The 26,612-nt window shown below is 42.7% G+C and overlaps 1 protein-coding gene across 5 annotated transcripts in view; it reads left to right on the top strand.

The window, feature by feature from the left end:
• Rasgrf2 (Ras protein specific guanine nucleotide releasing factor 2) overlaps positions 1-26,612 on the top strand; it is a 225,863-nt gene that overhangs the window by 72,511 nt on the left and 126,740 nt on the right. For all 5 annotated transcript variants that reach the window (XM_059276403.1, XM_059276404.1, XM_059276407.1 and 2 more), the window contains exons 3-12: positions 4,207-4,354; positions 6,465-6,554; positions 10,022-10,275; positions 11,863-11,942; positions 12,295-12,488; positions 17,034-17,143; positions 17,863-17,981; positions 23,161-23,321; positions 24,442-24,508; positions 25,006-25,142. In XM_059276403.1, the coding sequence (XP_059132386.1) occupies positions 4,207-4,354; positions 6,465-6,554; positions 10,022-10,275; positions 11,863-11,942; positions 12,295-12,488; positions 17,034-17,143; positions 17,863-17,981; positions 23,161-23,321; positions 24,442-24,508; positions 25,006-25,142 (1,360 nt within the window). The remainder of the gene's footprint in view (positions 1-4,206; positions 4,355-6,464; positions 6,555-10,021; positions 10,276-11,862; positions 11,943-12,294; positions 12,489-17,033; positions 17,144-17,862; positions 17,982-23,160; positions 23,322-24,441; positions 24,509-25,005; positions 25,143-26,612) is intronic.

Raw genomic sequence — 26,612 nt, forward strand, 5'->3', positions numbered from 1 at the left:
TTTACTGAGTCTGTTATTATTTATTATCACTTTATAAAGTTTTCCACATTTATTTTCTGTTCCCTAAATTCAATCAGGCCTCTGAATTTGGCCACAGGTGGATTCTGAAAATTAAAAACCAGTGAGAAGGGTGTGATGGCACAGATAGAGTAAGACCTGCCTTTGGACAGTGGGGTGATGGTAGCTCCCAGTATTTCCTGAAGCTCTGGAAGGGAGGAGAGCAAGGACTCCTGATGAGTAGAAACTCTGCAAGTCCCTGGCTTGACTCCTGCTGCTTCACGTGTCGAAAGAGCAACTGTGTCCCACTACTGTGTACCAGTAACTCACTCCATTTGTTTGTAAGAAAGAGCAATGAGGACATGTGCACAGTGGACAGAGCAGCACTATATATCCAAGTAGTGAAGCTGGTGTTTGGTCCCACAGCACGCAAATGATTACACAGAGTTGAATGTTTGCTCCTTGAGTCTCACGTCCTGCAGCAGCCTGTTATATTACTCTTGGTCTCTGACCGCTCAGCTTGGTTATCAGCTGGGTCTGACTTACGGGTTCCGACATTCATTGACCTGTAGAATTTTAGCAATTAAGCTTTGTTTCCCTGCCTTCTTTTTCTATCCGATTGCTTCATTTCCATGGCAGCCTGCTTGCTCTTAATCTGAAGACAGTGAATCTCAGCTGCCAGAATGACCCTTGCTTCTTGTGGCGGCTTTTCTGTTTGTTCATTTGGGGTGTATTTGCTATCAGTTGCTGTCTAACGGTTGACTCCACAGTGATTGCCACAATAAGGAACTCATTATACCCCACAGCTCCTGTAGGCCAGGTGTCTTAGCAAGGATTAGCTTGGTTGCCTCTGCTTAGAAGTTTCTCACAAGCTGCAGAGCAGGTCTGTGGGCTTCTCTGAATGCATTGGTTGGGAAGGGTCTGCTGCTGTCTATGTCTACAGATGCTGGCTGGATCCCCTTCCTTATGCATTGTTGAGCTGAGCCTCTAGAGGACTGTAGGTGAGAGACCTTCCTCGGTTTCTATTCATCATGAGCCTCTGGATAGAGCAGTTCACAGCCAGGCAGTTGCCTGCCCTCTGAGTAAACCAGCAAGAGAAGGCAGGCGAGATGGAAGCCAGAGTCTTCTGTGACGTCACCTTGGAAGTACCATCCACCTCTTTGCTACACTTCATAATAAATGTGTTGTTTCCAGCCACTGAGTTTGTGGTAAGCTGATCACAATAGGGAGCTGGTCCCGTGTGGTTCCCTGCCAGGTACTCGCATGCATTGCATCATTTTCCTTGTTTGGGTCTTCCTTATGTTGACAGTGAGTGTCAGGACTGACCTAAGCTCTGTTCCCTCTCTGAGCACAGCCTTCTTGAGGAAGGTGGCCAACTTTTCTACAGAGAGCAGATCACAGGCTGTGATCTGGGGGTGTGGAGGAAGAGCCCAACTTCCCAACCTTTTGCAGGTTCTCTTCCCAATCCATTCCATTCTAGCTTTTGTTCTTAGCATTATTTGCCTCTGTGTTTGGTGCTTCTCTGGGACAACCCTGGTGAGAACCATCTCATTTACTCATGTAGGACTCTACACCTTCGATTTACTCTCCTCCAGTCTCCCCACCAAATGAATTCTGCTCAGTCTTTTTTTTTTTTTTTGACTGAAGTTCATAAAATACAATACTTGGTCTGTTAACAGTGTCTTTTTCAAATTGTCATAGTTTCATTCACTAAGAACAAACAAGTTGATGTTTTCTAACATTGCATTAGAACCTTAGAAAAGGAGGACAGCCAGTGTCAGCCGAGGAGTCCACAGGAGCACAGGAGCTCAGCCCCACGGCCAGTGTCAGCCGAGGAGTCCACAGGAGCACAGGAGCTCAGCCCCACGGCCAGTGTCAGCCGAGGAGTCCACAGGAGCACAGGAGCTCAGCCCCACGGCCAGTGTCAGCCGAGGAGTCCACAGGAGCACAGGAGCTCAGCCCCACGGCCAGTGTCAGCCGAGGAGTCCACAGGAGCACAGGAGCTCAGCCCCACGGCCAGTGTCAGCCGAGGAGTCCACAGAGCTCAGCCCCACATGTCAGCCTGGACTTTATTTTCCCTTCTCAGTCTTTCTGTTCTGTTTTTTTAAAGATAAAACAAAAATGCTTCTCTGCTACCTAATGCTACATTTGTAGACATTTCCACGTGGCTCTGGTAAAGCTGACAATGAAGGACAGAATTTTTATAGTTCTGCTTCTTATGCTCTGTTGCTGCCCCCTCCCCTTAGAGCAGGAGTTCTCAACCCACATAAAGCTGTGACCCTTTAATACAGCTCCTCATGTTGTGGTGACCATAAGATTATTTTCGTTGCTACTTCAGAACTGTTGTTTTGCTACTGTTATGAATTATAATGTAGATATCCGATATGCAGGATATCTGATATTTGACCTCCCCCCCAAAAGGGTCACAACCTGCAGGTTGAGGACCTCTGCTTTGTAGGAAGGAAGACTTATAAAAAGTCTACCCCGTCTTTTTTCTTTCCACTCGTATAGGTGCATGGTCCTTCTTTCTAAGCTCAAGGGGGCGGATTTCTTAGAGCAGGTGACTTGAGACCCCTACTAACTCTGGATCCTCGCCAACACTTGTGATGCCGGTGCTGAGTGGGTCAGGTGACTCAGCTACCGTGTGACCTCAGTGTGGTCCCAAGACTTCTTAGTTCTCAGTGATACAATGCTATTTCAAAGTGGTTAGAAAAAGAATTTGCTAGAAGGAAACCACACGACTCTCTGAACTCCAGGGTGTAATTCTACTCAGATGTTGTGAAAGCAGAACCCAGGTAGCTACTGCCTCTCTGTCTCAGACATTCTGCTCATTTTGTGTTTGCTTTTCTGAACGCCTGTTTATGCTTTTCTTCCTCAGTAGACTTCCTGTGACTGCTTTGGGAAGGGGCGGCTAACCAAGGCTGCCCAACAATGGCAACTCGAGTTCCCAGGCCCCTTTCATCTCACTTAAAGCACACAGAGCAGGATTCCATGGAGAAAAATTCTATTTGGTACAGCTTGCACCAGGCGTCTCCTGCTATGTTTGTTCACCATGATCTTGAGGGAGGTTTTGAGATACAAACATTCAGTGGGTCAAAGTCTCAGAGCAAAGACAAGCAGCCTGGAGGTTTGACAGAAACCTCCAAGGGGTCTGGTGCTGTTTCTCCCCTGAGAGGCAATTCGGCTTGTGGTTATATCATGGACTCAGGTCAGACAGACTTTGATTTGATCCTAACCCTGGGGTCAATATGCATTCTGAGAACCAATTCTTCCCCTACGGATTGTGATCATAAATCCCACCTCTTGTATTGCAGAGAGTACGCAATGAGAAAATGTATGATATGTCCTATACACTCAACAAGTAGTGTCCGTTATTAATTACAACTGTTATCAGGCCATTTGGAAAAGGTTTTATGAAGAGAGGAACATGCACCTTACCACCCTAAACAGTGCAAAAGGATCTGATGTGGAATTCCAGGCGACTTGACATTGTATTATATGCCAGGCACCTCGACATTACATCGTATTCCAAGTGCCTTGACATTGCATCATATTCCAGGCACCTCAACACTGCATTATTAGTAAAAGTTAAGAGTAGGTTTTCCCTATCGTGCTTAGCTGAAGAAATGGACATAGGTGAGGTGCTGAAGTCAGGGACCAAAGAGCTTAACTTTCTCTGTCATGTGTGTGGCTTCTGCTCATTCTCAGAACAGAGTAGTGGATGATCTGCACCCCACAGAATGGGTGGTCTCCATGAGAGCCAAAACAGTTCTTCCTGAATAGACCTTGTTCTCAGGGTTGCTGTCTTCATTCTGGCCGATAGAAGGTCAATTTCACTGGTTGATGATATGCTTTGAATTCCATCCTTGAAGACTAATGGCATCAATTCAAAATACTCAATCTCTTCCTTAAAGAAGTCATACACTTTCATATTAAAATCTGTCAGAGTTCCTTGGCTTTTTTTCTCATAGTCATGTTAAAATTGTGGGTAGCAGCCAGCATTAAATGGATTCTTAGTTGGAGAATATGTAATATGATGAATACTGAAATTCTCTATTATGGAGACGCCAACTGTATGAGGCAGGTTAGCGTGTAAGGTAGAACTATCCAAACAACATGCGTGGGTCCCTTTTTAAATGCGTGAGCACTGCTATGTGAAATTGTGATAGAGCAACATGCCAGTGACTAACTGTGCAATTTTCTCTTAAGTTACGCGGACATTTTGATTGAAAGGGAAGTGCTAATGCAGAAGTACATTCATCTAGTTCAGATCGTGGAGACAGAAAAAATTGCCGCTAACCAACTTCGACACCAGCTGGAAGATCAAGACACTGAAATCGAAAGGCTTAAATCAGAGGTATTTCCTGCCTTCTGTCACTTCCTCATGAATACCTGTCGAATATTCAGGAGCAAAAGATAATCTCAGGAAAAAAGTAATGCTGAGCTCTGCTATCAACAGGTATATGGCTGGCTGATGATCTAGACATGAATCCATTGTCGGCTTCAGGGTCACGTAGATGTGTTGCTAGAACATACCACCATGATAAACATGGAATCTTCTGTTGTTTATGTGTGCCCCTAATGTCCTTTGTTAGATAAGAAGCACAGTATATCTAAATATATATATAAAATAGTCATCAGGTAGACTCTTGGAGTAACAGCTGTGAGTCTGCCATGGGATAACTTAAAGTCCAAAATGATAACCAAGGAAGGACCAGATAGGAATTACAAAACACTTTACTTCTAGCTTGCCCCCTGCAGAATTCTGAGAAGCACAGTTGGGCTAAACAAGAAGACACTGATTGACTGTGGGGCATTTCTGTCTCTCCCTTGGCCCCCATTCCTTCAATGTGCACTTCTGGTAAACCTCAGGGTGGTGTTACTGTTACGTGATGGAGTAGGTAGTCTTTGAGTCTATAGCCGAGGTGCTGTGCCTGGGTCCTCCTTCTATCCCAGGTCTCAATCTATGCAGAGACCTTTCCAGGCTCTCTTGTGGGTGCTCACAGAAAGTGAGCAGTAACTGAAGAACGGAGGAGGGATGTAGAGACTAGATTGTCCTCTGTGTTCTAGCCAGAGGTACACTGGTCTCTTAGATCTAAAGGATAGGGTGCCGAAGGTAGTAAGTAGTCATGGATCCTTGCTGACAGGCTTCTCAGCTTTGACAACTTTCTTGCCATTTTTACTGTGCAAACATTTCCTTTTCATTCTCCTACACCTCCCTGAGGCTCACTGTGACTCCTGTGGGTTTCACCTCCTGCTCCCAGGTATCCTGAGAGTGGGACACTCAGCATATCTGGCTCGAGCATGGAGACGAGAACTCCTTTAGAGACGATGAGTCGCCAAGTGTGTTCACCGTATCATTAGAGTTCCCAGCCTCCTCTGTGCAGCCCCGAGAGTTGATACAGAGAGAACAGCAACAGAAACCTTAACAAACCTGCATTTTAAAAGGCTATATCAGGCATGTAATTTAAAACAAAATTATTGTGTTCTTTCTTTGCCCCGGTACACCAGAGCAGATGCCTGTTTACTGAGTGAAGCAGGTTGGTATTTACCCCATGACAGGAACTCAACACCAAGCGGTACTCCCCAACATTTGCTTGTGTGTGTTTATCTGTCTCCATTATGCTCTGCTTTAGTCAGAATATAAACTGCACTGAAAAGCTGTCAGAGGCAGGGTTTTTTTTTTTTTTTTTTTTTGTAGTCTTTTGTAGCTGCTTGACAGGAATTATTTCTTATCCCATTATCTTCCCATTTTCTCCTAGAAAATGGAAGTAGAGTATATTTGATTTTGGGGATAAGATCCAAAGACAGAGACAGGTCACTGGTGTGTGTGTGTGGGGAGGCAATCTTCTGACCTTTTCAGTGTTGGCGTCTCAATGATTCTATTTAAATTCTTAGGCTTGTGTGAACCACAATTGAGGCTACACTAGAGAACTGTACTGCTGTGAAGGCAAGAAGCCACTAGGTCTTAAATTCCCCCTTACAGGTCACACGGGGGCGGTTTATTCCAGTCCTCTTTGCTTCGTTGAACTAGCCCTTTTCATCAACCCCAGGACACCGAGGTTGCCATAGTAGCCACTATGTCTCAAAGACTGCACAAGGACTGTGGGGTACACACTTCAAAAGCCACTGGTTGATTACAAGAGCTTTAAGTTGAGTGTCTCTGTCTTCATGGCATCTACCTTCAGGCAGGTCGTGAGGAGACACTGGCCTGGTCTGTCAGGGCTAAGTTCTGGACTAGTATTTCTCTTAAGGCAAACCTCAGGTCACACTTTGTGGATCACTGCCTGTCAGCACTTGAAATACCAGGCTTGGAGTAAGACTCGTGTTCCCTGCATCAGAGCACCAAATAAGGAGAGGGCGTACACAATGATGGTTTCTGGATGTCTTCATGGGTAGAACTTCTTTAGTATGGCTGTATACCACCATTTCCCAAATCCTGAACTGGACCTTTTTTTGTGTTACAGATTGTTGCTCTTAATAAAACCAAGGAACGGATGCGCCCTTACCACAGCCATCAGGAGGATGAGGATCCAGACATCAAGAAGATTAAAAAGGTAAGAAGTGGGAGGCTTCTGGGAGCATGGTGACCAGTTGTCTGCTCTGTGATGGCGATTTTGTTATTGTGTCCTCAAGCTGGTAACAGCTTTGGTGTTTCTACAGATGGCTTCCAGACTGTCCCCTTCATTGGGATCAACACCGGTCTGGAAAATTTCAGCCTGAGATTTCTTTCCAGAACTAGAACTTCCCTTTTGGATTCTGGGAAGAATGCTAAAAACACACATTTAGACAGCAGCGTACTCTATTGGGTGAATGCAGTGCTGTTGAAACGCCTGATTTTATCGCATTCATAGTTGGGAAGAAGTTATATTTCTATATTAAATAATTATTCCCTACTAGATATAAAACATTTTTAACCAAATGTTCAGAATTTGGAACAGATTCTTTGGACTGAGTTGAACATTTTCAACTTTCAAGAAATAATAAAGTAAAATAAAACTATTATTTTTTTAGCATTATAATCTTTTATTGGAACCTGGTTTATGATACTGTGTTCCAAAACTAATGTTATTGCCTTTCTTTTAATAGTATGCAGTTGCATGTAAACAAGGATATTAATAATATCCAATTTTCAGCCATATTGTGGGAGCTGATCTGTTAGTAAATAAATGAGGCAGCTATTGTTCATCAGGGAACATCTGCCAAAGTGAATAGAAAGATTTTATTTACCACAAATTTTAATTGAGCTGAATTTTCTAAACCTATTTCTATTAAATAAGAGAATAACAAAAATAAAAACACAGTTTTGAACCTTTGTGATTCTCCAAAGAAGCAATTTTAAACCTATTTTTTAACTTGTTAATAGATTTCAAAATTAACTATTATTTTTTAATGTCCCAAATCAAATAAACGTCTGTGGAAAGGTTGTTTACAAATGAACCACATAACTTCTCTAATCTTGGCAAATTGTAGCTAAAAGGCTAAAAGACTTCAAAAGATTGCAACTCAAAATTGCTTATAATTCACAAAAAAAGTCCTTTAGAGTTCTCAAAATAGTATGCATAGAACTTCTTCATACAATTCTATTGAAATATGCTTAATTTCTATTGTTTGAGTGTAGCAGTTTTAACGGCCATATGGGAACCAATGCAGGGTGTCAAAATTAGAAGGCATGTGGCAACATCTTAAATGTTGCAAAATTAAATGCATGACAATTTATATCACATTGGTGAAAGAGATATTAAAAAGGAATGTGTGGTTGGTATATTGTGCACCCCAATAAACTTATCTGGGGGTCAGAGAACAGAACAGCCACTATATTAAACATAGGTTTAGGCAGTGGTAGCACACGCCTTTAATCCTAGCATTCTGGAGGCAGAGATCCGCCTGGATCTCTGTGAGTTCAAAGCCACACTGGAAACAGCCAGGCATGGTGACACACACCCTAATCCCAGGAAGTGATGGCAGGAAGCAGAAAGGTATATAAGGCGTGAGGAACAGGAACTAGAGCCTTTGTTAAGCTTTTAGCTTTTAGCAGCAGTTCAGCTGAGATCCATTTGGATGAGGACTCAGAGGCTTCCAATTTGAGGAAACAAGATCAGCTGAGGAATTGGCGAGGCGAGGTTAGCTGTGTCTTGTTCTGTTTCTCTGACCTTTCAGAGTTCACCCCAATACCTGGCTCTGGGTTTATTTTTATTAATAAGACCTTTTAAGATTCACGCTACAGGAATGTTGAATAGATGATAGTCATATTAAGGGGATCAGGTAGGGAATTAAAACTTTAATGAATTGTGAACCTGAAATATGCCTCCTTGCTGAATCTGTCATCTCTAAAGTGCCACATCCTAATTACTTACCTGGTAATTTTTATAGTTAGTGAGGACCTTTTATTTTAGGGTCCATTCTGAGGAAACAGGATCGGAGTTCAAAGCGCCCTGCCTTTGAGCCAAGGATTATGATACATAGCTGTTTTCTCAGGGTTTCAGTTACCTGGGCATTTAACAGATATTCAGCAAGTGTTTGTTGACTGGTCGAACCATACAGATTAGTGCACTTTCCCAGATTTGCACTTTCCCTGTTGTGCCAAGGAAATTCAGATCCATTTTAAAGGATATATGATGTTTCTACAAAAGAGATTTTATATTAAATTATTCCTTTAAAAGTTATTCATCGTTGCAAAGAATAATGTATATCGTGTCCACACGGCTGATAAGAGCTCAAGGAAGGCCGTGTTAAAGGACGTTGGCTTGGTCTGCAGCTTTCCCAGCCTGCAGCTTATCTGAAACCTCAGATTGCTCGTTTGGAGGAGGGATTGGATGAGTCAGTTTCGACACTTATTTGTTAGGCTTAAATCAGCAAAGCAAAACAAAATGCAACATCAATTAAAAAAAATCAAATCAGCTAGTTTAAAATGGACAAAGTACTTGAATAGACCACTATTTAGATGTTTCACCAATGATCCGCAAGCGCATGGAAAGATCACCAATCATTGGAGAAGGTACAAATAAAAACCATAAGAAGACAGAACCTCACACCCACTGGGACAGCTACTGTAGAAAAAAACAGGAAGAAAATGACACGTTTCAACGAGGATGTGGAGAAATTGGGATAACTGTGTGATATGGATTGTAAAATGGTAAATAAACCTCAGTGAAATTCAAGAACACATTTTCCCAGCAATTAATTCCATTTCTGGGTAGATTTCAAAAGACATGACAGCAAGATCTGGATCTTGAGGAGATATTGGCATAGCCATGTTCACAGCAATACTATTCAGAACGGCTAAGGGATGGAAGCAGCCATAATGCCCAACAGAGATGAGTAGGATAAATGGGTAATGGTATATCATTTATCCTTAAAAAGTACAGAAACCCTGGCACATGCTTCAACATGGGTGAGCCTTGAAGACATTTTAGTAAATGAAATTGGTCAGTTCCTGCAGAGAACAAGGATGGGTCCCAGCACCCACATGGTGGCTTACAACCATCTGTAACTCCAGTTCCAGGGGACCTAATGTCCTCTCTTGGCTTCCATGGGCTCCTGCACATACATGATACATGTACATAAACTCAAACACACACACATATACAAACAATAAATAAATCATTTTCTAAAATGTGGTCTGGAGCTCAACTGTGGAGCACTTGCCTAGTATGCATAAGACCCTGGGTTCAATCTTTGGCACTTAAAAATTATTAAGATGGTAAATTTTTTTTACCACAAAAATATATAGGATTATTTCTTATTAAAAACAAACCTTTAACTATTATTTAAATATATTCTCTAAGTCTTAAAGTATTATTAGCCAAGTAGTAGTATATTCTAGTATCTATATAAATAAGTCAATGCTTTTAAGCTATGACAGAAATTTGTGAACCTCAGAAAACCTGTTTAATCATTTTCCCCTGCTATTTGGTGAAGGCTTGCCATTGTACTGAAGAAAGCGTCAGTGCGCCATTCAAAGGGTGGCGTTTATCCATGTACTGTCTCATCTCCCAGACTCCTTCACTTCCTCGTCCTGTAGGTTCAGAGCTTCATGCGAGGATGGCTGTGCAGGAGGAAGTGGAAGACCATCGTGCAGGACTACATTTGTTCTCCCCATGCTGAGAGCATGAGGAAGAGAAACCAGATCGTGTTCACCATGGTGGAAGCCGAGACAGAGTACGTGCACCAGCTCTACATCCTGGTGAATGGTTTCCTCCGGCCCCTGCGGATGGCGGCCAGCTCCAAGAAGCCCCCCATTAGCCATGATGATGTCAGCAGCATTTTTCTCAACAGGTTTGTCTTTGCATAAATGGATAGTTTGGGAATAGCTCACTGGCATTTCTTGAAAACATCCCTATTTTAGTCAGAAAAGATGAGGTCTCGCAGATTCATCTTTGCAGCTCTCAGGTTAAGAACAAAGATGCAATCCTTGAATGGCATTGTTAGTCTGTATTTGCATTTCACTTGAATCTTGACATCTCATTTTCTCGGTTTGTGTCTCTGTTTGACATTTGCGTTCTTGTTACTGTGTGGGGGTATGTATGTGTGGAAGATCCTCTCTCTTACAAGCTGAAGGAGATGGAATGATTGATGGGTCTCTCTGTGCAATTTACACAGAAGCATTTTAGGAAGCATACAAACTAAGATGGCTGGAGAATCCTTGTTGGATTTATTTCTGCAGTAAGCATTTGCAGTGCCCTTTTATGCTGAAGATCAATTAATGGACAGAGCAGAAACCCCCTGCCTCCATGACATTTATATTTTAATGTGAGAACAGAAATGGGCAGCGAATAAATGAAAATATGTAGTATATGATCCAGTGATCAATGCTGTGGAGAAAAATAAGACAAAGGAAGAAATGGAGGGAGTCTTGGGTGTTCTACTGAAATTCTGATTATTTATCTGTTTTTGAGTAGGTAATACACTGATATGATTTGAAAGTCAAAACAATGGGAGGGGGCACTTTGAATTTGCACCCTCACGTCGTCTTCCTGAGGTAGTGCTGTTAGCATTTTGGAAACAGTTATTCAAGCATGTGTGGATGATGGCGTGCATAGGACTCTGAACTGTTCTCTCTGACAGTGGCCATCCAAGCGTGTGGCCCTTGGTTTTAGGCTGCCCTGATGATTTACTTCCACAGGACTACTTGATCTAGATGGGGAAAGGCTAGGAGAACACTGTTTACATTCAGAATGTGAATGTTAGGCCTCTTGATTGGAAGCTAAGACTTTGAGCTCTTCATACAGCCCAGCTACTGTTTGCACACCGAGTCCTAGATGGAGAACGGAAGAGGTACATTTTAAATGGGTGGCCACCCAGGGCATGTGTTGTCATGGTTGCTATTTAACTAGATTCCCTTGTCTTTGAAATGAAGCCCAGGCGGGCCAATTATCTTGAATTGCAGCAGAGCTTATACCTAAGGAAATGTGGTTTTTCCCAATTATGTACAACATTGGTTTCACTTGTTTCCTAACTCGGGTATCAAAATACAAAGGGGGATGCAGCAGACAGGTTTGAGTGTAGGAAAGAGCAGTCCCTCTCTCACCAGAGGAAATCCTTTGCTTAGAATTTGTCAGAAGAGCTGGGGGAGTAAAGCTCTTCTTGGAATGTTGAATTTAAGAGCAGAAGACCGTAAATGTGAAACAGAAGCAGATTCTGGGAGCTTCCTGTCCTCTTGACTTTGGGGTTCATCTTGGTTTCTGAGGCTAAAAGCGGAATTGCTGTATGGAGGCAGGTAAAAGGTCCGTGCTATTAGTTTGAAGGCCCCATGGGACTGCTATATCATGTACATGGATAGTAATACTTTAATATTTTGTTGGGCTTCTCACAGGACAGATGCTTTATGTTACTGAGTGGTATTGTTTATCTATGTTTTTATAGTGAAACAATCATGTTCCTTCATGAAATATTCCATCAAGGATTAAAGGCAAGGCTGGCCAATTGGCCTACTTTGGTTTTAGGTAAGTCATTATTTCTGGATCTAGATTTTTGTTGAATGGCCAGTGCTAGGGTACAGTATGTGTTATTCAGCATTGAATGTCTGTCTAGACTTCACTGTTAACTGACGAGTTTCCTTAGACACCGGGACTCTGTCTTGCTGTACTGGGCCATGTCTCAGTAGTTACCTGTTGATGCTTTCTTTCCCTCGGTCTATATAAGTCATGTGGAACTAGAGTCACATTATGCTGCAAACTCTACCCAATCTGTCCTGCAGGCAGGATAACTAGGGCCTGGGCTGTGTTGTGCTGGGAGGTGCTTTTGGTGACTTGCCAAGCACCAAGGGAAATAGCCATGCTTTCTTCTCTCTTCCAGCTGATCTGTTTGATATTTTGCTGCCCATGCTGAACATTTATCAAGAATTTGTGCGTAATCACCAGTACAGCCTCCAAGTACTTGCCAACTGTAAACAAAACAGAGATTTTGACAAGCTCTTAAAACAGTATGAAGCCAATCCTGCCTGTGAGGGGAGGATGCTGGAGACGTTCTTGACCTACCCAATGTTTCAGGTAAACCATTTGGGATGTAGCTTCTAAGCCCTTGATTCTAGCTCAGCTCTACCAACTATATGCCATCAAGGATATCTTGGCATTTTTCTAGTGCTGGAGACTGAACCCAGGGTATTGAGCATGCTAGGCAAGAACTCTACCAATGAGCTACATCTCCAGCCCAGAAAGTAAGCACTTTTTGAGGCAAATAATTGAGGAATGATTTTTTTTTTTAGCAGTAATTTCTCTTTATAGAATGACTCCACACTACCTCTTCCATGGAGTCTCCACCTCCAGCATGTTTAAAAATATTATTAGACTCACAGAAATAGGATTCTCTGCAGATGCACTGGTTTATGCTGGTTGCATAAAAGGTTCTCGGGGACTGGAGTGGCTGCTGGGAAGTCTCTGTTTTCAACTCCTCTCCTGCTGCAGCAGGATTACTGTGGAGTTTCTCTTGGCTGGAACTTTGGAGAACAAAACAAGGCCTTCTTAATCCCACAGACTGTGGAGACCTCAGAGCTAGAAGGCACTGGCTAGACCTGGGTATTGTGGGGACCTGGTCATGTGGCTCTTCTTAAGGAAGGCTATACCCTGATGTTCATTCTTGGCGATTAGGGAGACCCACAGGATGAAGCGCACACATAGCCCTGCCTTCAAGGCTTTCCCTTGAAGTACCCTAACCTGAGGGAGTCCCACAGAACCCCAAATGGGCATCGAGTCTCCTGTTCTTTTGGAAACTTCGGATTCTGTTCTTTTGGAAAGGCATTGAGTGTTCCTGTTGTGGAATTTATGGGGCTTTTGGCGAGGCCTCCAAATTGTCATGTGGTAAAATGATTCTTCTCATCATGTGTGTTATAGTTACTGTGGAGCATTTTGTCCTCTGAGCAGGCAGCATTGGCCCCGGGTAACCCTTTTGGAGACTCAGGGGGGAAAAATGTCTGTGGTCCATAATTGTTTGTCTTAGGGTTTGTCAGTACTGCTTGGAACCTTGGAAGTGGCCATGGTAGTTCAGTAAGAGTCTTAAAAACCAAAAGGCTGCATTTGAAAACACTTAAGAGTAGTGAAACTTCATAATGATATAGCTATATATCTATATATCTATATGTGTGTATGTATATCATGTAACTATTTTGCTTGAACTCTTTGCCTCTCTGAGGAAGTATTTCCCAGGAAAAATGACACGCTTTTGTTTTGCTCTATACACTGACGGAAGTTCAGGTTTGAGTGACAGGGAAGAGCCTCACGAATACATTGCTCTTCTGTGATGCTATTTACATTTTCAGCAGCGACCTCTAGGTTAGGATTTAGCACCCCAAACCACATCTGTCAGCAGCCCCAGGTCAGGTGACTACAAAGACAGAATTGTTCAAGATGCATGAAGCTCCCTACGCACAATGTTTCTTCCACATGCTTTTTAATTCCTCAAGATGTGATCCTCTCAGAGTTTTAAATTGGCAGAACTTTACCTGTACTGTGGACAGGGCCCCTCAATGCAGTTGAATGCTGAGCCTTGGAGGGACCTTCCTCCATCTTCCCTTCCTTCCCCCTGCAGAGTTTAAGTCCAGTAGCCACGGCTAAGCATTTTGATTCACTTGGAGGCATTCCCATCACGTCAGAGAAGAGCGTGGAGCTGGGAGTCTTGATGAGACCTGATGACATACTTAGCCTTCCCTCTCATTGATACTGTCACAGTCTCTGATAGGGGCAGCTGAGCCCTGGTTATCTCCAAGTGCTTCAGATCTCGACCGTGATCACCGGTGGATGTCACTGGTTTGGACAGTTTGAGTTGGGTAACCATGCCATATTGCAAGGCTGCCTAGATCCACCTCCTCCAGCCCTGACTGTGGTAGCTCTAAACCCTAAAACTGAGGTGAGGGACCAGATAGTGATGCTCTCTGACTTCTTCCATGGTGAATTAACTCGAAGCTTTCAAAGCCCATTTGCTGTCCATGGGCCTTGGGTTTCTTGGGGTCTGTCCTTTGGCTTCTTCTCACTTGGGGTCTCCCCAAGGAGAAACCATTTGAAACAACTAGAGGGAGGTACTCTTTCTGGAAACTTGAAGGTTTTTCTTCCTGGGTTCATTCAGTTCTCATCCTCCTTCTCTTCATAGTCCCTCACTAACGGGCGAAGTCATCCTCAGAAGATTTGGGATGTTGCTTCTTTCCTGACATACATTGAGCTGAAGCAATCCTTTCATGCCTTGACCTTGCTCCTGGGTAGTGCTAGACACCCCCCCCTGCAACAGTGGAAGATGTGATCCCCTTCACACTGCCAGAGGACCTCTGGTCCATATTTAAGCATTGACTTAAATATGGAGGCAGAGGTTGGTGTCTGGCCAGAGGGAGGGGGAGGGGAGATTAGAATTGGAGGCTTTTAGCCTGTAGCTTGTGCATGATGAAAGAGAGAAGAAGTTGACAGAGTAATGCCCCCCATTCCACCCCCCGCTTTTTGTAATGGGAATTTAACTCAAGACCTCACATAAGGCAAGACCTCTGCTCCTGGTCTCCATGCCGTTTTCCTGGGGCGTTTGTTAAGTCGGTTGCTGCCTTGAACTGTGAAAACAGGTAGGAATTATGGAATTGGGATGATTCAGTCAGAACTAGTAAGTCCTATTGTTACCAAGCAACTTGTTATAGAAATAATAGAGTCATTAAATTTTTTTATTTAGCAAACGCAGTGCCTTGGTTGGTACTGTCCGAGCAGTCTCCAGGTGCTCATCTGTTTATTTGGATGTGTATGTGTTGAAAGTCCACAGCTAAGCCAGTCACGACATCTGCTCCCTCCGAGAACGATGCTGTGAGATGTGTAGTCTCTCGCTGCTCTAGCTAGTTATTAACCAAGAGAGGAGAGCAAGCTAATTAAAGTCTATAAAGTGACAAGTAGTTGTTCCTTTATTGAAAGTAGAAGTATGATTCATTTTGATAGCTGCTGTGATTGCTAGACGTTTTGGAGGAAACTCTGCAGTGAGCTCTTGACTCCAGAGACAAGCGCTTTGCAGTCACCCACTCCTCAGCAAAGCCTCCTCTGCCTGCTTTCAGGCCGAGCTAGCATTTCTTTGTCCCTGTACCAGAAAGTGGAAGGGGCCAGTTACTGAATTCAACTCCATCCTCTTGAACCTTAGCCAGAGAAGTCTTTAAAATAGATTTAACTAATGGAGGAGGAGCATGAAGCCATCTACTAAACATAGTTTAGTGGGGTTTCAGGGCATAGTAAGTAGTGAGGCCCTCCCACTCTGGACTCGTTAGGAAAAACTGAGTATATTAGCTGTTGATGGCTTGATTTTCTGTGGAAGTACTAACTTTTAGAATAGATTTTGCCATCATGGGATTGTGTCAACCAAAGAGTTATTTGTAAGCATCTTTGTCCCGGGAGGCTTTTCCATGTGAGATGGTATTAAAGGATGCTGTGGTGAGAAGTTTGTAGAAAGAGGCAGGAATCTTCCTTCATCTGTCCTGCAGTGAGGTCTCTCATTTCCTACCCTTCTCTGACCAAGGGATCTTGGCCTGTGTTTCCTAAGACCTTGATTCCACCGGTCAGCTGCTGTTCACGTCTGCTCTGATGCTGACTGTTGTCTACATGAATGCACCAAGTAGGCACTCAAGAGTGAACAGCAAATAGCCCCATGATGGTCACAAGTGAACAGCAAAGGCACAGCCACAGACAGGGCCAACCCTAAGGACAGGAGGGATGAGCTATACACAGAGCTTTTCTGTCCTAAGATCTACCTTAGATAGGTTACTGGACCTGAAGTTTATTTCCTTACTTGCCAAGTGGAGAACTAATCCTTATGTTGCTGGAGGAGTGGACATGTCCACAAGGCTGTTCTCCTGGGCCCGCAGAAAGCGGTGTGTTGGAGTGGTTGCTCACACTTTTCTGAAGTCTAGTTCCTTACTTTCTAAGAGACTGTTTTAGGAGCACAAGAGAGAGAAAAGTATGTTGAGTCTGTAACTTGAGTTAAATCTCTTCTCTGGTTTACTAAAAGTCTCATACAGCTAGTGGAGTTTTGCTTTTTATAGAATTCAGAAATTGTTTATACCATAAGCACAAATGAAGAACCTAGTTAAACAACACTTGCAGTGCTGGAGGGTGAGGTGAGATGAAATAGGATTGGAATGTCAATACGGGTGAACATATTCTTCCTGATTTCAATTGTTAAGAGAGCATTGGCAGGACTGTCGGTTTTTAAATAAGTATATAAACAGACAGCACACCTTTACAAATAGACTCAAGTGGCTTGATAAACAGCAATATCTGTTTCCCCGTGACCCAGTCTGCAGAAACCCTGATTCAAACATGCACGGTTATGTACAAACTTAAACAATGGCTCCTTCATACTAGGTTTCTTCATTTATGACCAACTTTTCTTGCATTTTTTGGCATAGACTTTCTTGGTGTATGAGGTTTGAAGCTTGGTTCAGTCTACATGTATTCCTTTAAAGACTGTAAGACCTTCAGAATTATAAGGATAGGGGTGAGCTCTCCGAGGGTGCTGGCCCTTGTAGAGAGTGTCCCCATGTCATCCACCTGGCCCTCTTCTTCACACTCACCTAGGTGTGTATTTAGATCCCCAGGTATATCATCACGCTGCATGAACTCTTGGCTCATACCCCTCATGAACACGTGGAGAGGAAAAGTCTGGAGTTTGCTAAGTCAAAGCTGGAGGAACTGTCCAGGTATGCAGGGAACTTGCGGGAAGGGGTCAGAGTGGGAAAGAAATAGCGTGGTAGCCTTCTGTATAAACCTGGTGTGTGGATTTCAAGGGAGGGGAAGCCAATGGTAGATCCAACTTTTTAGTTTCATCTTAGCGTGAAAGATGGCACTGAATTATCATTCACATCCATTTTAATCAAGAAAAAAATCTTTGAAAAGTTCTCATAGCATGTGAATTCATATAGTTGAGAGCAGGTATATTTTGGTTAAGTTTGCAAATTTTCTCTCATTTTTTCCATCAAAATAGAAAAATGACTTTCTGTTGCATTTTTGTGTTCAGATTTTTGCAAGAAGCTGGAGAATGGGCAGATTGTCACCAATATGATTCAGATGAAATGTGACAAGTAGTGTAGCAGTCTCTAACTTAGTACCTTTGAGGGGTGACACTTCAGTGTTAATGAAGGGAGCCATCTGTAAAATGTTGGGTTTCTTTCGTGTTGCATTCAAAGTGAGCTCTGCCACTCACTGATGGCTGGTCCCCTTACCATTTTCAATCTGCTCACATGGTGTGGCCTTGCTTTAGGCTGTGGCTGGCTGAAGCCTGGAGGTCAATCTTCTCTCACAGTCTAGGTGCATTCCGTTCACATTCAGACCCGAGCATGTCAGGGGGCACTGTCTCTCCCTATCTGCGGAGCCATAGCTCATGTCTCTTACTGCCGTCCTCTCTGCATATATCTGACAGAGTGATGCATGACGAAGTGAGCGACACTGAAAACATAAGGAAAAACCTCGCCATCGAAAGGATGATAGTGGAGGGGTGTGACATTCTGCTGGACACTAGCCAGACTTTCATCCGCCAAGGTAAGACCTGTCAACCGACTAGGCCCTCTGCTTATGTGATCTGTGTGTCTGTCACAGTATCTCTGGCAGATCCGGGGACATGTTCTGGAGCAGGCCTATGTGTTTGGTGCAGTTCAGGCAGGACACCCCTGTGGCCTTGACCAAGGCTGTGGTTGAGGCCCACCTCTGTGCTGTTTCTTTTCAGGGGCCATGAGAAACAGCATCACAATAATAGTAAAGCAGGAGAGGGGCAGTAAATCACACTCTGGCTGGACTCTCCTCCTCAGTGGACCGGACATGCTCTACAGCTTCCAGGAGGACAGGTCGGTCTGGCCAGTCGGAATGGCAGTACCAAGTGGTGATGATATCCAGGCAGAGCTCAGGAGACACTGGCATTCCTCAAAGCTCTTGCACAGAAGAGTGGGGACAATGTCCGGAGTGAAAACAGCTGTCTGTCATTCCCCTCTCTCACCTGGCACTTCCAACTCAGTGCCACATGATATAATTTAATTCAATCGATAACTCTGGTTACCAGGTGGAAAGGTCCCTACCAGGCTTTGGAGATGGTGAAGCTATCCTGGGTGTGGCATGTTCTTTGTGAGGGGCAACGCCTGATTAATTAGCTTCGGAAGAGATGAAGCTGTGTCACAAACACTGGACAAGGACCAGCCTGATGATGCATATCCCTCCTCAGCTCTTCTTTCATAGTACAAAAAGTTAGCCACATTCCCAAGACACTTTCAAGGGCTTAGGTGTCTTGGGGGATGAGGGTATGCTCCATGTGCTGGATCTAAGCAAACACAGCATGCTCTGCTGCATATCTTTATAGTTTTGGAATTGGTGTGTACTGAAACATAAACTTGGAACTTGAATTAATCATTAATGCTGCTTCTGGCCATGGTGTGCCAATATCACTTGAAGCTATTACTATTTCCCTCCATAATATTCTGCTTAAAATATGTTTTAGCTCATGAAATAAGACATTATGCAGTCCATGTCATTTTTTGCCTAGAATACTTAAAAAGATTAACACATGCCATTGTATTGTCTGTTATTTATTTACAAGGAGAGACACTACGCATACGCTAAATTTGGGGAGTATATTTTAGGAATTAATTCCTTTTCCCATTTTCAAGACTACATAGTAACTTTTCTTAAGGTAATAGTAAAGTACAATGCTAACAACACCAGGCCTTTTCACTTCCTGTCCTATTCCTCTGTGTGGACCGTGTCCCTATGGTGGCTGGCTTTCTGCCTCAAGGTACATTGCCTGCCTGTGCCTTCACCTCAGTCTTCCCCTACCTGGGGGTAGGAAAGACCTACTCTGCCTCTTTTGTGCCTGTGAAAGGTCCACTTGACCTAACAAGTCCAGGCTAGATAAGAAGTCTTTGGAAGTTTGCTCATCTTCCCATCCACTTGGCCTCAAGTTACAGTGACTTGACTGTCCTCTCCATTTTCATTTGCCAATGGAGCATGGATTCTGTCCTTTTTGTGTAAAGGAATCTATGCATGCCTCCTTCTCCCAGTAACTGCAAGCTCTGAAAGGCAGCATCCTTGGATTCTCTTTGCCTCACCTTGTCTACTAAAGCTACTGGGAAAGTGGGAATTGAAGTACCGGATAGTTTACTGATTGAAGTTGTAAGATATTTATATTTTTCTTGTATTTAGAGTTCTCTAAAAATGTTTCCTAATTGATCTAAACTTTATATCTAAGAATGGACAGGGGAATTTCTGTAACTTACATACAATTTCTGAACGTACTTTTGATTGAACAGAGTTAGTATCTACATTCACTCAATGTATTTATAAAACTTAGTTCCTTATGACTCTGAAACAGAAACCCAGAATTAATGAAATGTGTTTGAGGGTCAAATGCATTGAACAAGTCATATTTTTTGTTACACTTTAAGAGATAAAAATCATATACTGCTTCACCCTTAAGCCACATCCGCATGTTATTTATTCTGCTATATGCTACATCTAAGGCAAGGTCAGCCATGAATGTTACTGATATAGCAATGTCACTTGCTTTACAGCAGTCTTGCTGATCTTGTTGTGTGTTTGACCTGGTTAGTTTATTTAAGAGTTATTCGATAAAGGTTGTTCCTAAACATCAGAACTTGATCTGAAATTAGAAAGTAATCAATTATAATTGGGAAAGTTTGAGCTCTTTTCCTTTAATTTCTCCTATTAGTACTTTCACTAAATAGTCTTAACAGGCTTTTACACCCACAAAACACATTTTAGAAGTACTATTCATTAAACTATCAAGGGCTTTTATTTCCTACTAAACTGACTACAAGTTATTTTTAGTGGTATTCTAGTATTTTTATTAATCACTCTGATGGGTGATATAAGATCTATTTCAATGTATGTGTGCTTGCATCTGCACATGTGTGCTTTCAACTTTATATGATTTCCAAGAGAAATAAACCACCCTGATCCTCAGTAAGGTCTCCTCAGAGTAAGAAAGAACAGAACAGAGCACAGTGACTCTACCATCTCAGATACCAAGCTCAACGGCCTGAAAATTGCTGTTCACATTTTCACTACTGAGTAGAATTCAGAATATAGGCATTGGCCAGTCTTGGAGGCCACTCTGTGGGAATTAGAGATGGAAGAATCAGAAGTCTTCCGCAGGTTGACCTCAGTTATTAGCTACCCAGTAAGGACAGAGCCACAGCAGTGGTCTGATAAAGAGGATGCGATAATCATTTCCCTAATACTAATTGTTTGTCTAACTTGCATTAACTGGAGAGGAATCTTTTCTGAAAGTCACAAGACTGTGTTGAAATATGTCAAATAAAGGATGAAATGTGAAGACTTAAAGACAACTTAAAGCACAGTTCTGAAGCATTGTATTTTATAAAATAGTTTATTTTATAAACTTCTGAAATAGTCTTGAGATTTCTCACTTTTAGTTTAGTTGAGTAGATGTCTGTCCACATCCAGTGTAGATAGTCTCCTATATGGTGAACAGTTATAGTCTAACATTTTAGCATATGGTTGCCAAGGAAACGTCTTTAAACCTCAAAGCTGAAATTCACAATAATTGCTAATAGATGTGCTAACCATAAATTTTGTAATTTCTGATTTAGAAAATTGCTTTAAATTGCTAGAAGTATTTGCCAATGAACACATGATTATAGATTTGGTTACAGCTTCTCTGCAAATGGCCCCGTGACCCATGTGTCCACCCAGACATTTACCTGAGTGCCCCTTTCCACCCAGCCCTGACTAACCTAACTTCATAGTATGACTACCTGGGGTGTGGCTAACACCATCATTGTCTTGGTCCCTCTCTTTGCTTCCAAGTTCCAGTTTTTACATTGTTCAATCTCCCGACATTGTCTGACTATGCCCTGCACCTATGTGTGTGGCCTTACAAGAGTCACTTAAACTCAGGCCTCAGTTTCCCCATTTGTAAAATGCAGAAGGGGTTAATTCCCACCCCTCCCAAGTCTCACGAGTGCCAACTCTTTGCTGCAATTCCTTGCTCACAAGTTTCCTAAGCCTCCTGCCTTCTGCTTTCTCCACACCTCCTCGACATCTCGATTTAATCCTTTGCTACTTGAGCTGTCTATCTGTCAGTTTGCTCCCACCCATCTCCGCTCCTTCAGTTACTCTCCTCTTGCCCAACCCCTTCCCTGGTTCAAGCCTTCTCTTGGCCCTTTGTTCCCCACTCCCACACCCTCCCCCAGGACTGCTTCCTTGCTATTCTTTGAGCCCAGAGGAGCTGCCTACTTTCTGTCTGTCAAGCATCCCACCTAATCACTTACCTAAATAGATGATGTGAGATCGGGGCATGGAAACCTGGGTCCTGGTTGTCTGTCTTACCAGCTCTGTTAATGGGAAGATGCAATTTGGAGCATTCATCAGTTAATGTTAATCTGGTGCTTTTGTGACTCACATAGTTTTATTGCCTTAGGTGTATATTTCTTTATATAAAAAACTTGAGGATTTTTCTCACTTTTCATTATAGAACTAATCTGTGCTCAATTTAAAAAAAAAACAGAAAACATGAAGAAAAATAAAATTGTTTCTCTGGGAGATGCTTCTGGTAATATTTAAGGATTGATTATGATTTTGTGGTTCTTGTGGGCTCACGGGAGCCTGTGTATGGCTGCACAGGGTAGTGGGTTACACAGATTATTACTGGCTCCAGTGATTTCAGAAGTTAGAGTCAAGGTGTCTGCAAGAATCTTGATAATTTGTGGTTGGTATTTAATAGACTGGAGTTTTCTTTTTAGGACTGGGGAAGTTTCTACTGGAGCGTAGTCTGCAAGTGATTGGAGGCATTCCCAGATATCATACAAATATTACAGAAGTCTATGTATCACTTCTCATACTGAACAGACCACATCTTTGCTCTGGATGTGGTTTGCTTTCCATTCGAGTGTCACAAATACATCTTAATCGCACTTTTTTGCATTTTTATTAGCATATATTAGTTGTACAGAATTGTGTTCATTGTATAGCACATAATTTAAATATAGTTTAACATAGCTTCCTTAAAGATAGCCCTTAATTAGCCAGGCAGTGGTGGCACATGCCTTTGATCCCAGCACCCAGGAGGCAGAACCAGGCAGATCTCTGTGAGTTCGAGGCCAGCCTGGTCTACAGAGGAAGATCCAGGACAGGCACCAAAACTACACAGAGAAACCCTGTCTCGAAGAAAACAAAACAAACAAACAAACAAAAAATATGGCTCTTAATTGCATTGAATTATATAATTTATATATTTTTACAGGATACATGTATTACACCATCTACTTTTAAAATGCAAAGTAAACTATTAATATGTTTTTTATTTTATTTGCTCCAGGAAGGATAAATTCCACTTACTTTGATCAAACTATCTATCATGTTAATATCTATAATTATACAATTTATAAATTTACTCAGTCAGATCATCAGCATCTCAGTGCTTTGATTTAAAGCTGGCCTTCTTTCAAACTGAGATTCCAGTTTGTAGATGAAGAATCAAGTTGAAATTGTTTCACAACAATGCTAGGAACAGCTTGTCCCTTCAAATACAACACAATTGTTTCCTCGGCTAGAATCGGGGAGACTCATTTGTTCCTGTGGCACAGCAAATGCATCCTTGGTATTTTGGGAAACAGATCCTCCTGTTTACTGCCAAGGGCATGGTCCTCTCCAGATCTTAACTGGCTCTGTTCTTCACTCTTGTAATCACCAGGTTCTCTCATTCAAGTACCTTCCGTCGAGAGGGGGAAGCTTAGTAAAGTCCGCCTGGGCTCACTGTCTTTGAAAAAGGAAGGGGAGAGACAGTGCTTCTTGTTTACAAAACACTTTCTGATTTGTACAAGGAGTTCGGGAGGAAAGCTGCATCTGCTCAAGGTACGGCTTCTCCGCGGCTCTTTCCATTGTCTCCCCAGCTCTGAAGAGGTATTGAGGGTAATTTGATTCTGATTCTCCAGTGCCTGTTATTGTCATGAAACAGATTGCTACGATTGTACAGGGAGGGGCAGGATGTGCCTAACAGCTCCGGCATTTTGGATTGGAGGCAATAGAAATTTATTTTAAGTGTGCATTATCATAAAGAAGTATTATTAAAATCGAAATCTAGGCAAAATTACTATCACTTGACAACTACTGAGTCAGAGATAGGGTGTCCGTCCACCATAGTGCACTCACTGATGAAATATTTGGCAACTGCTTTTATAATCTCACTGTGTATCAGGAGCCATTAAACTACAGCCTAAAGCTTACTACCTGTTCTTAGTGATAACATTCTATTTGCACATAACCTCCCATGCCCGTGGCTGCTTTCCCACTAAAAATCACATATCTGAGGACTCAGGATAGAAATGATGTGACCCAAAGAACCCAAAATGTTTCCTATCTGACCTTTTGTCAGCAAAGTTTGCCAACTTGTTATTTATTGTCTGTTGTAGCTTAAAAACATTATTCACTGGGCCAGCGAGATGGCTCAGCAGATAAAGGCTCCTGCCACCAAGCCCTATGGTTTGAGTTCAGTTCCCGGGACTCCCATGGTAGAAAGAGGACAGATTCCCCTCAGCTGTCTTCTGACTTCCTCACATGTACCATAGCATTGCCTCATGCATACACACATGCATACATATAATAGAACAAATTTTAAAAATGTTACTCACACCATGACATTGGCCTTCTATTTCCTAAGACACTTCCTGGCTGGCCAATTCCCAGTGCTGGGCTATGGCACTCTCTGAAGTCACTGTGGTGCCATCTAATCTCCCATAGATGGCTTTCATAAATTTTATAAACGGTGGGGGCAAGAGCGAGAGAGTGGGAAGAATTCAGTTAAAGTTAAATGATTTTCATTTACTTGTTCTGTGTAGTTTTGAACTCTGTGAAAAATTATTTATGATGTAGAATTGCCGCCTCTAGGGCAACCTGAATATTAAGTTTACAAAGCAGAACTTCCCAAACTTCCCAAGACTGCCCACCTCTTAATCACCAATCCGTTTGTTTCCAGACAGGTGGAGTCCTCTCCCTCATACAATGCACGTTGATCGAGGAGCCCGACGCCAGTGATGATGACTGTAAGTGACCTCCCATTTCCTGGAACAGTGGTAGAACGAAACAGTCAAATTCTGTAGCTCTTCATCATACATGGCTGAGAAGCGCTGTCCTTGGAGGCAGAAGCGATTGGAGGGCCAATTCTCTAAAATCACTTACCTGTTTAACCCGTGACCTTGATAAACCATCTCTGAGAACTGACATTCTGCAGAGCTTGCCTTAGGAGAGTGTCTTTTCAGGGGCAGACAAAGAGGAAATGGGGTTTGAGTTAAACCAGGACTTCTATGCATGATAGAAATTAAAATAAGCATAAACCAGGAAGGTTGGTTTGGAGTTACCTCCTGTCCTCAGTTTCTCCACCAGCTCATGCTCTAGGCCTTCCACATGCTCCGGAAGCACATCGCTGAAATGGGAGTCTGGACTTGAGTGCATGTGGGTCCCAGTAAGAAGACTAGATGGGAGGAGCTGTTGTTCGTATCTCTTGCATTCATGTTAATCGTTTTCTTTATGTGTACTGAAGCCAAAGGTTCTGGCCACATGTTTGGACATCTGGATTTTAAAATCGTAGTGGAGCCTCCTGATGCTTCTCCTTTCACTGTGGTCTTGTTAGCACCGTCACGCCAGGAGAAAGCTGCGTGGATGAGCGACATTAGTCAGGTAACTGAGTGGCTCCCCCCCCCACCCCCACCCCCATTTGTAAAATTTTTCAGCGTAAACATTTAGTGAGGATTTCTAGAATAACCATGTGCTCTAAGTTGCTTACTGCCACGTTGCTATGCACTTGGATGGGCTGTTAGCGTGTTGTTGATGTTCTTTCTTTGTCATTTAAAATATGGTAAATATGATCAGTTTATTTTGTTTATTTAAAATGTGGTAAATATGATCAGTGCCTTGCTCAGCCATCGTCAGAGAAGCTTCCTCCTGCAGCAGATGGGAACAAATATAGAGACCTCCAGCCAGACATTATGCAGAGAATGAGAGGCCTTGGAACACTCTCCCCTAAATGGGATGTCTCCTCCAAATCCCTTCCCTCAGGGCTCAGGGAACCCTATGACAGAAGAGCCAGAGACAGGGGATGGAGGACACCAGGAGAATAAGACCTCTAAATCAACATGAGCCAGGCTCATATGAACTCACAGAGACTGCAGCACGCACAGGGCCTGAACTGGTCTGCGCCTGAACATTATGGCTTTCAGTTCAGTGTTTTTATGAGATTCTTAAGCGTGTGAATGAGTGGGTCTCTGTTTCTTGTGCCTTCTCATGGGCTCTTTTCCTTCTGTTCATTTGTGCTGTCTAATCTGATGCAATTAGTTTTTATTCTATATTATTGCATTTTATTTTATTATTTAAAAATGTAAATGTTTTGTAGTTCCCAAGCTTTCTGCACCAGATGCAATGGTATTGAACAGTGCTGAAATTGTCCTGTTAGTCATTTCTTTTCCAGTGACTCCAATGGCATTTTTTTTTTTTGCTTGTCTCTATCTGAAGTGGGAAAATGACGAGAGAGAAAGAGGAAAAACGAAAACCAGCTATCAAGGGTTGTGGTGAAAATTTGCACAGTAAAGAACCAAAGGAAACAGCCTCGCTAGGATGAAATCCGGAAATGACTTCCTGCAGTTTGTGTAGAAAAAAATTAGGGAGCTGAGTGGCTCTTCTGGGATCTGCAAGGCTTAAGCAGGAAACCGATGCATTTATTTAGGCAATGACATCACTTGGGGATATGTCAAACTAGGTACAGCTGGACTTGATTCCTGCTCTGCTTGGATTTTGGCTCCATTTACCAATGTTGGGGGGAAAGGAATTGAGTATAAGGAGGATAATTGAGTGAAATGCGGTGATTTGTACCTGTAATCTCAGTTCTGCAGGAAGCGGAGGCAGGAGGATTGCCTGGATCTAAGAGTCCCAGACCAACATAGGCAATTAAGCAAGAACTCATCTCTAGACTAATTAGTTAATTAATTGATAAGATCTTTAATTAACACCCAGCATTTGCTTCCAGCATTGTCATTTGAAGAGGATTAGAGCAAACAGCAAAGGTGATCATCATCGTGTTTGTTGCCTTTTTTTTTCCCTGAGAAGTTCATAGTCGCTTTCTCATAAGCTGTGAATGGAAGCATATACTAAGGT

This window comes from Peromyscus eremicus, chromosome 11 (assembly GCF_949786415.1).
Source record: "Peromyscus eremicus chromosome 11, PerEre_H2_v1, whole genome shotgun sequence".
Taxonomy (NCBI): Eukaryota; Metazoa; Chordata; class Mammalia; order Rodentia; family Cricetidae; genus Peromyscus; species Peromyscus eremicus.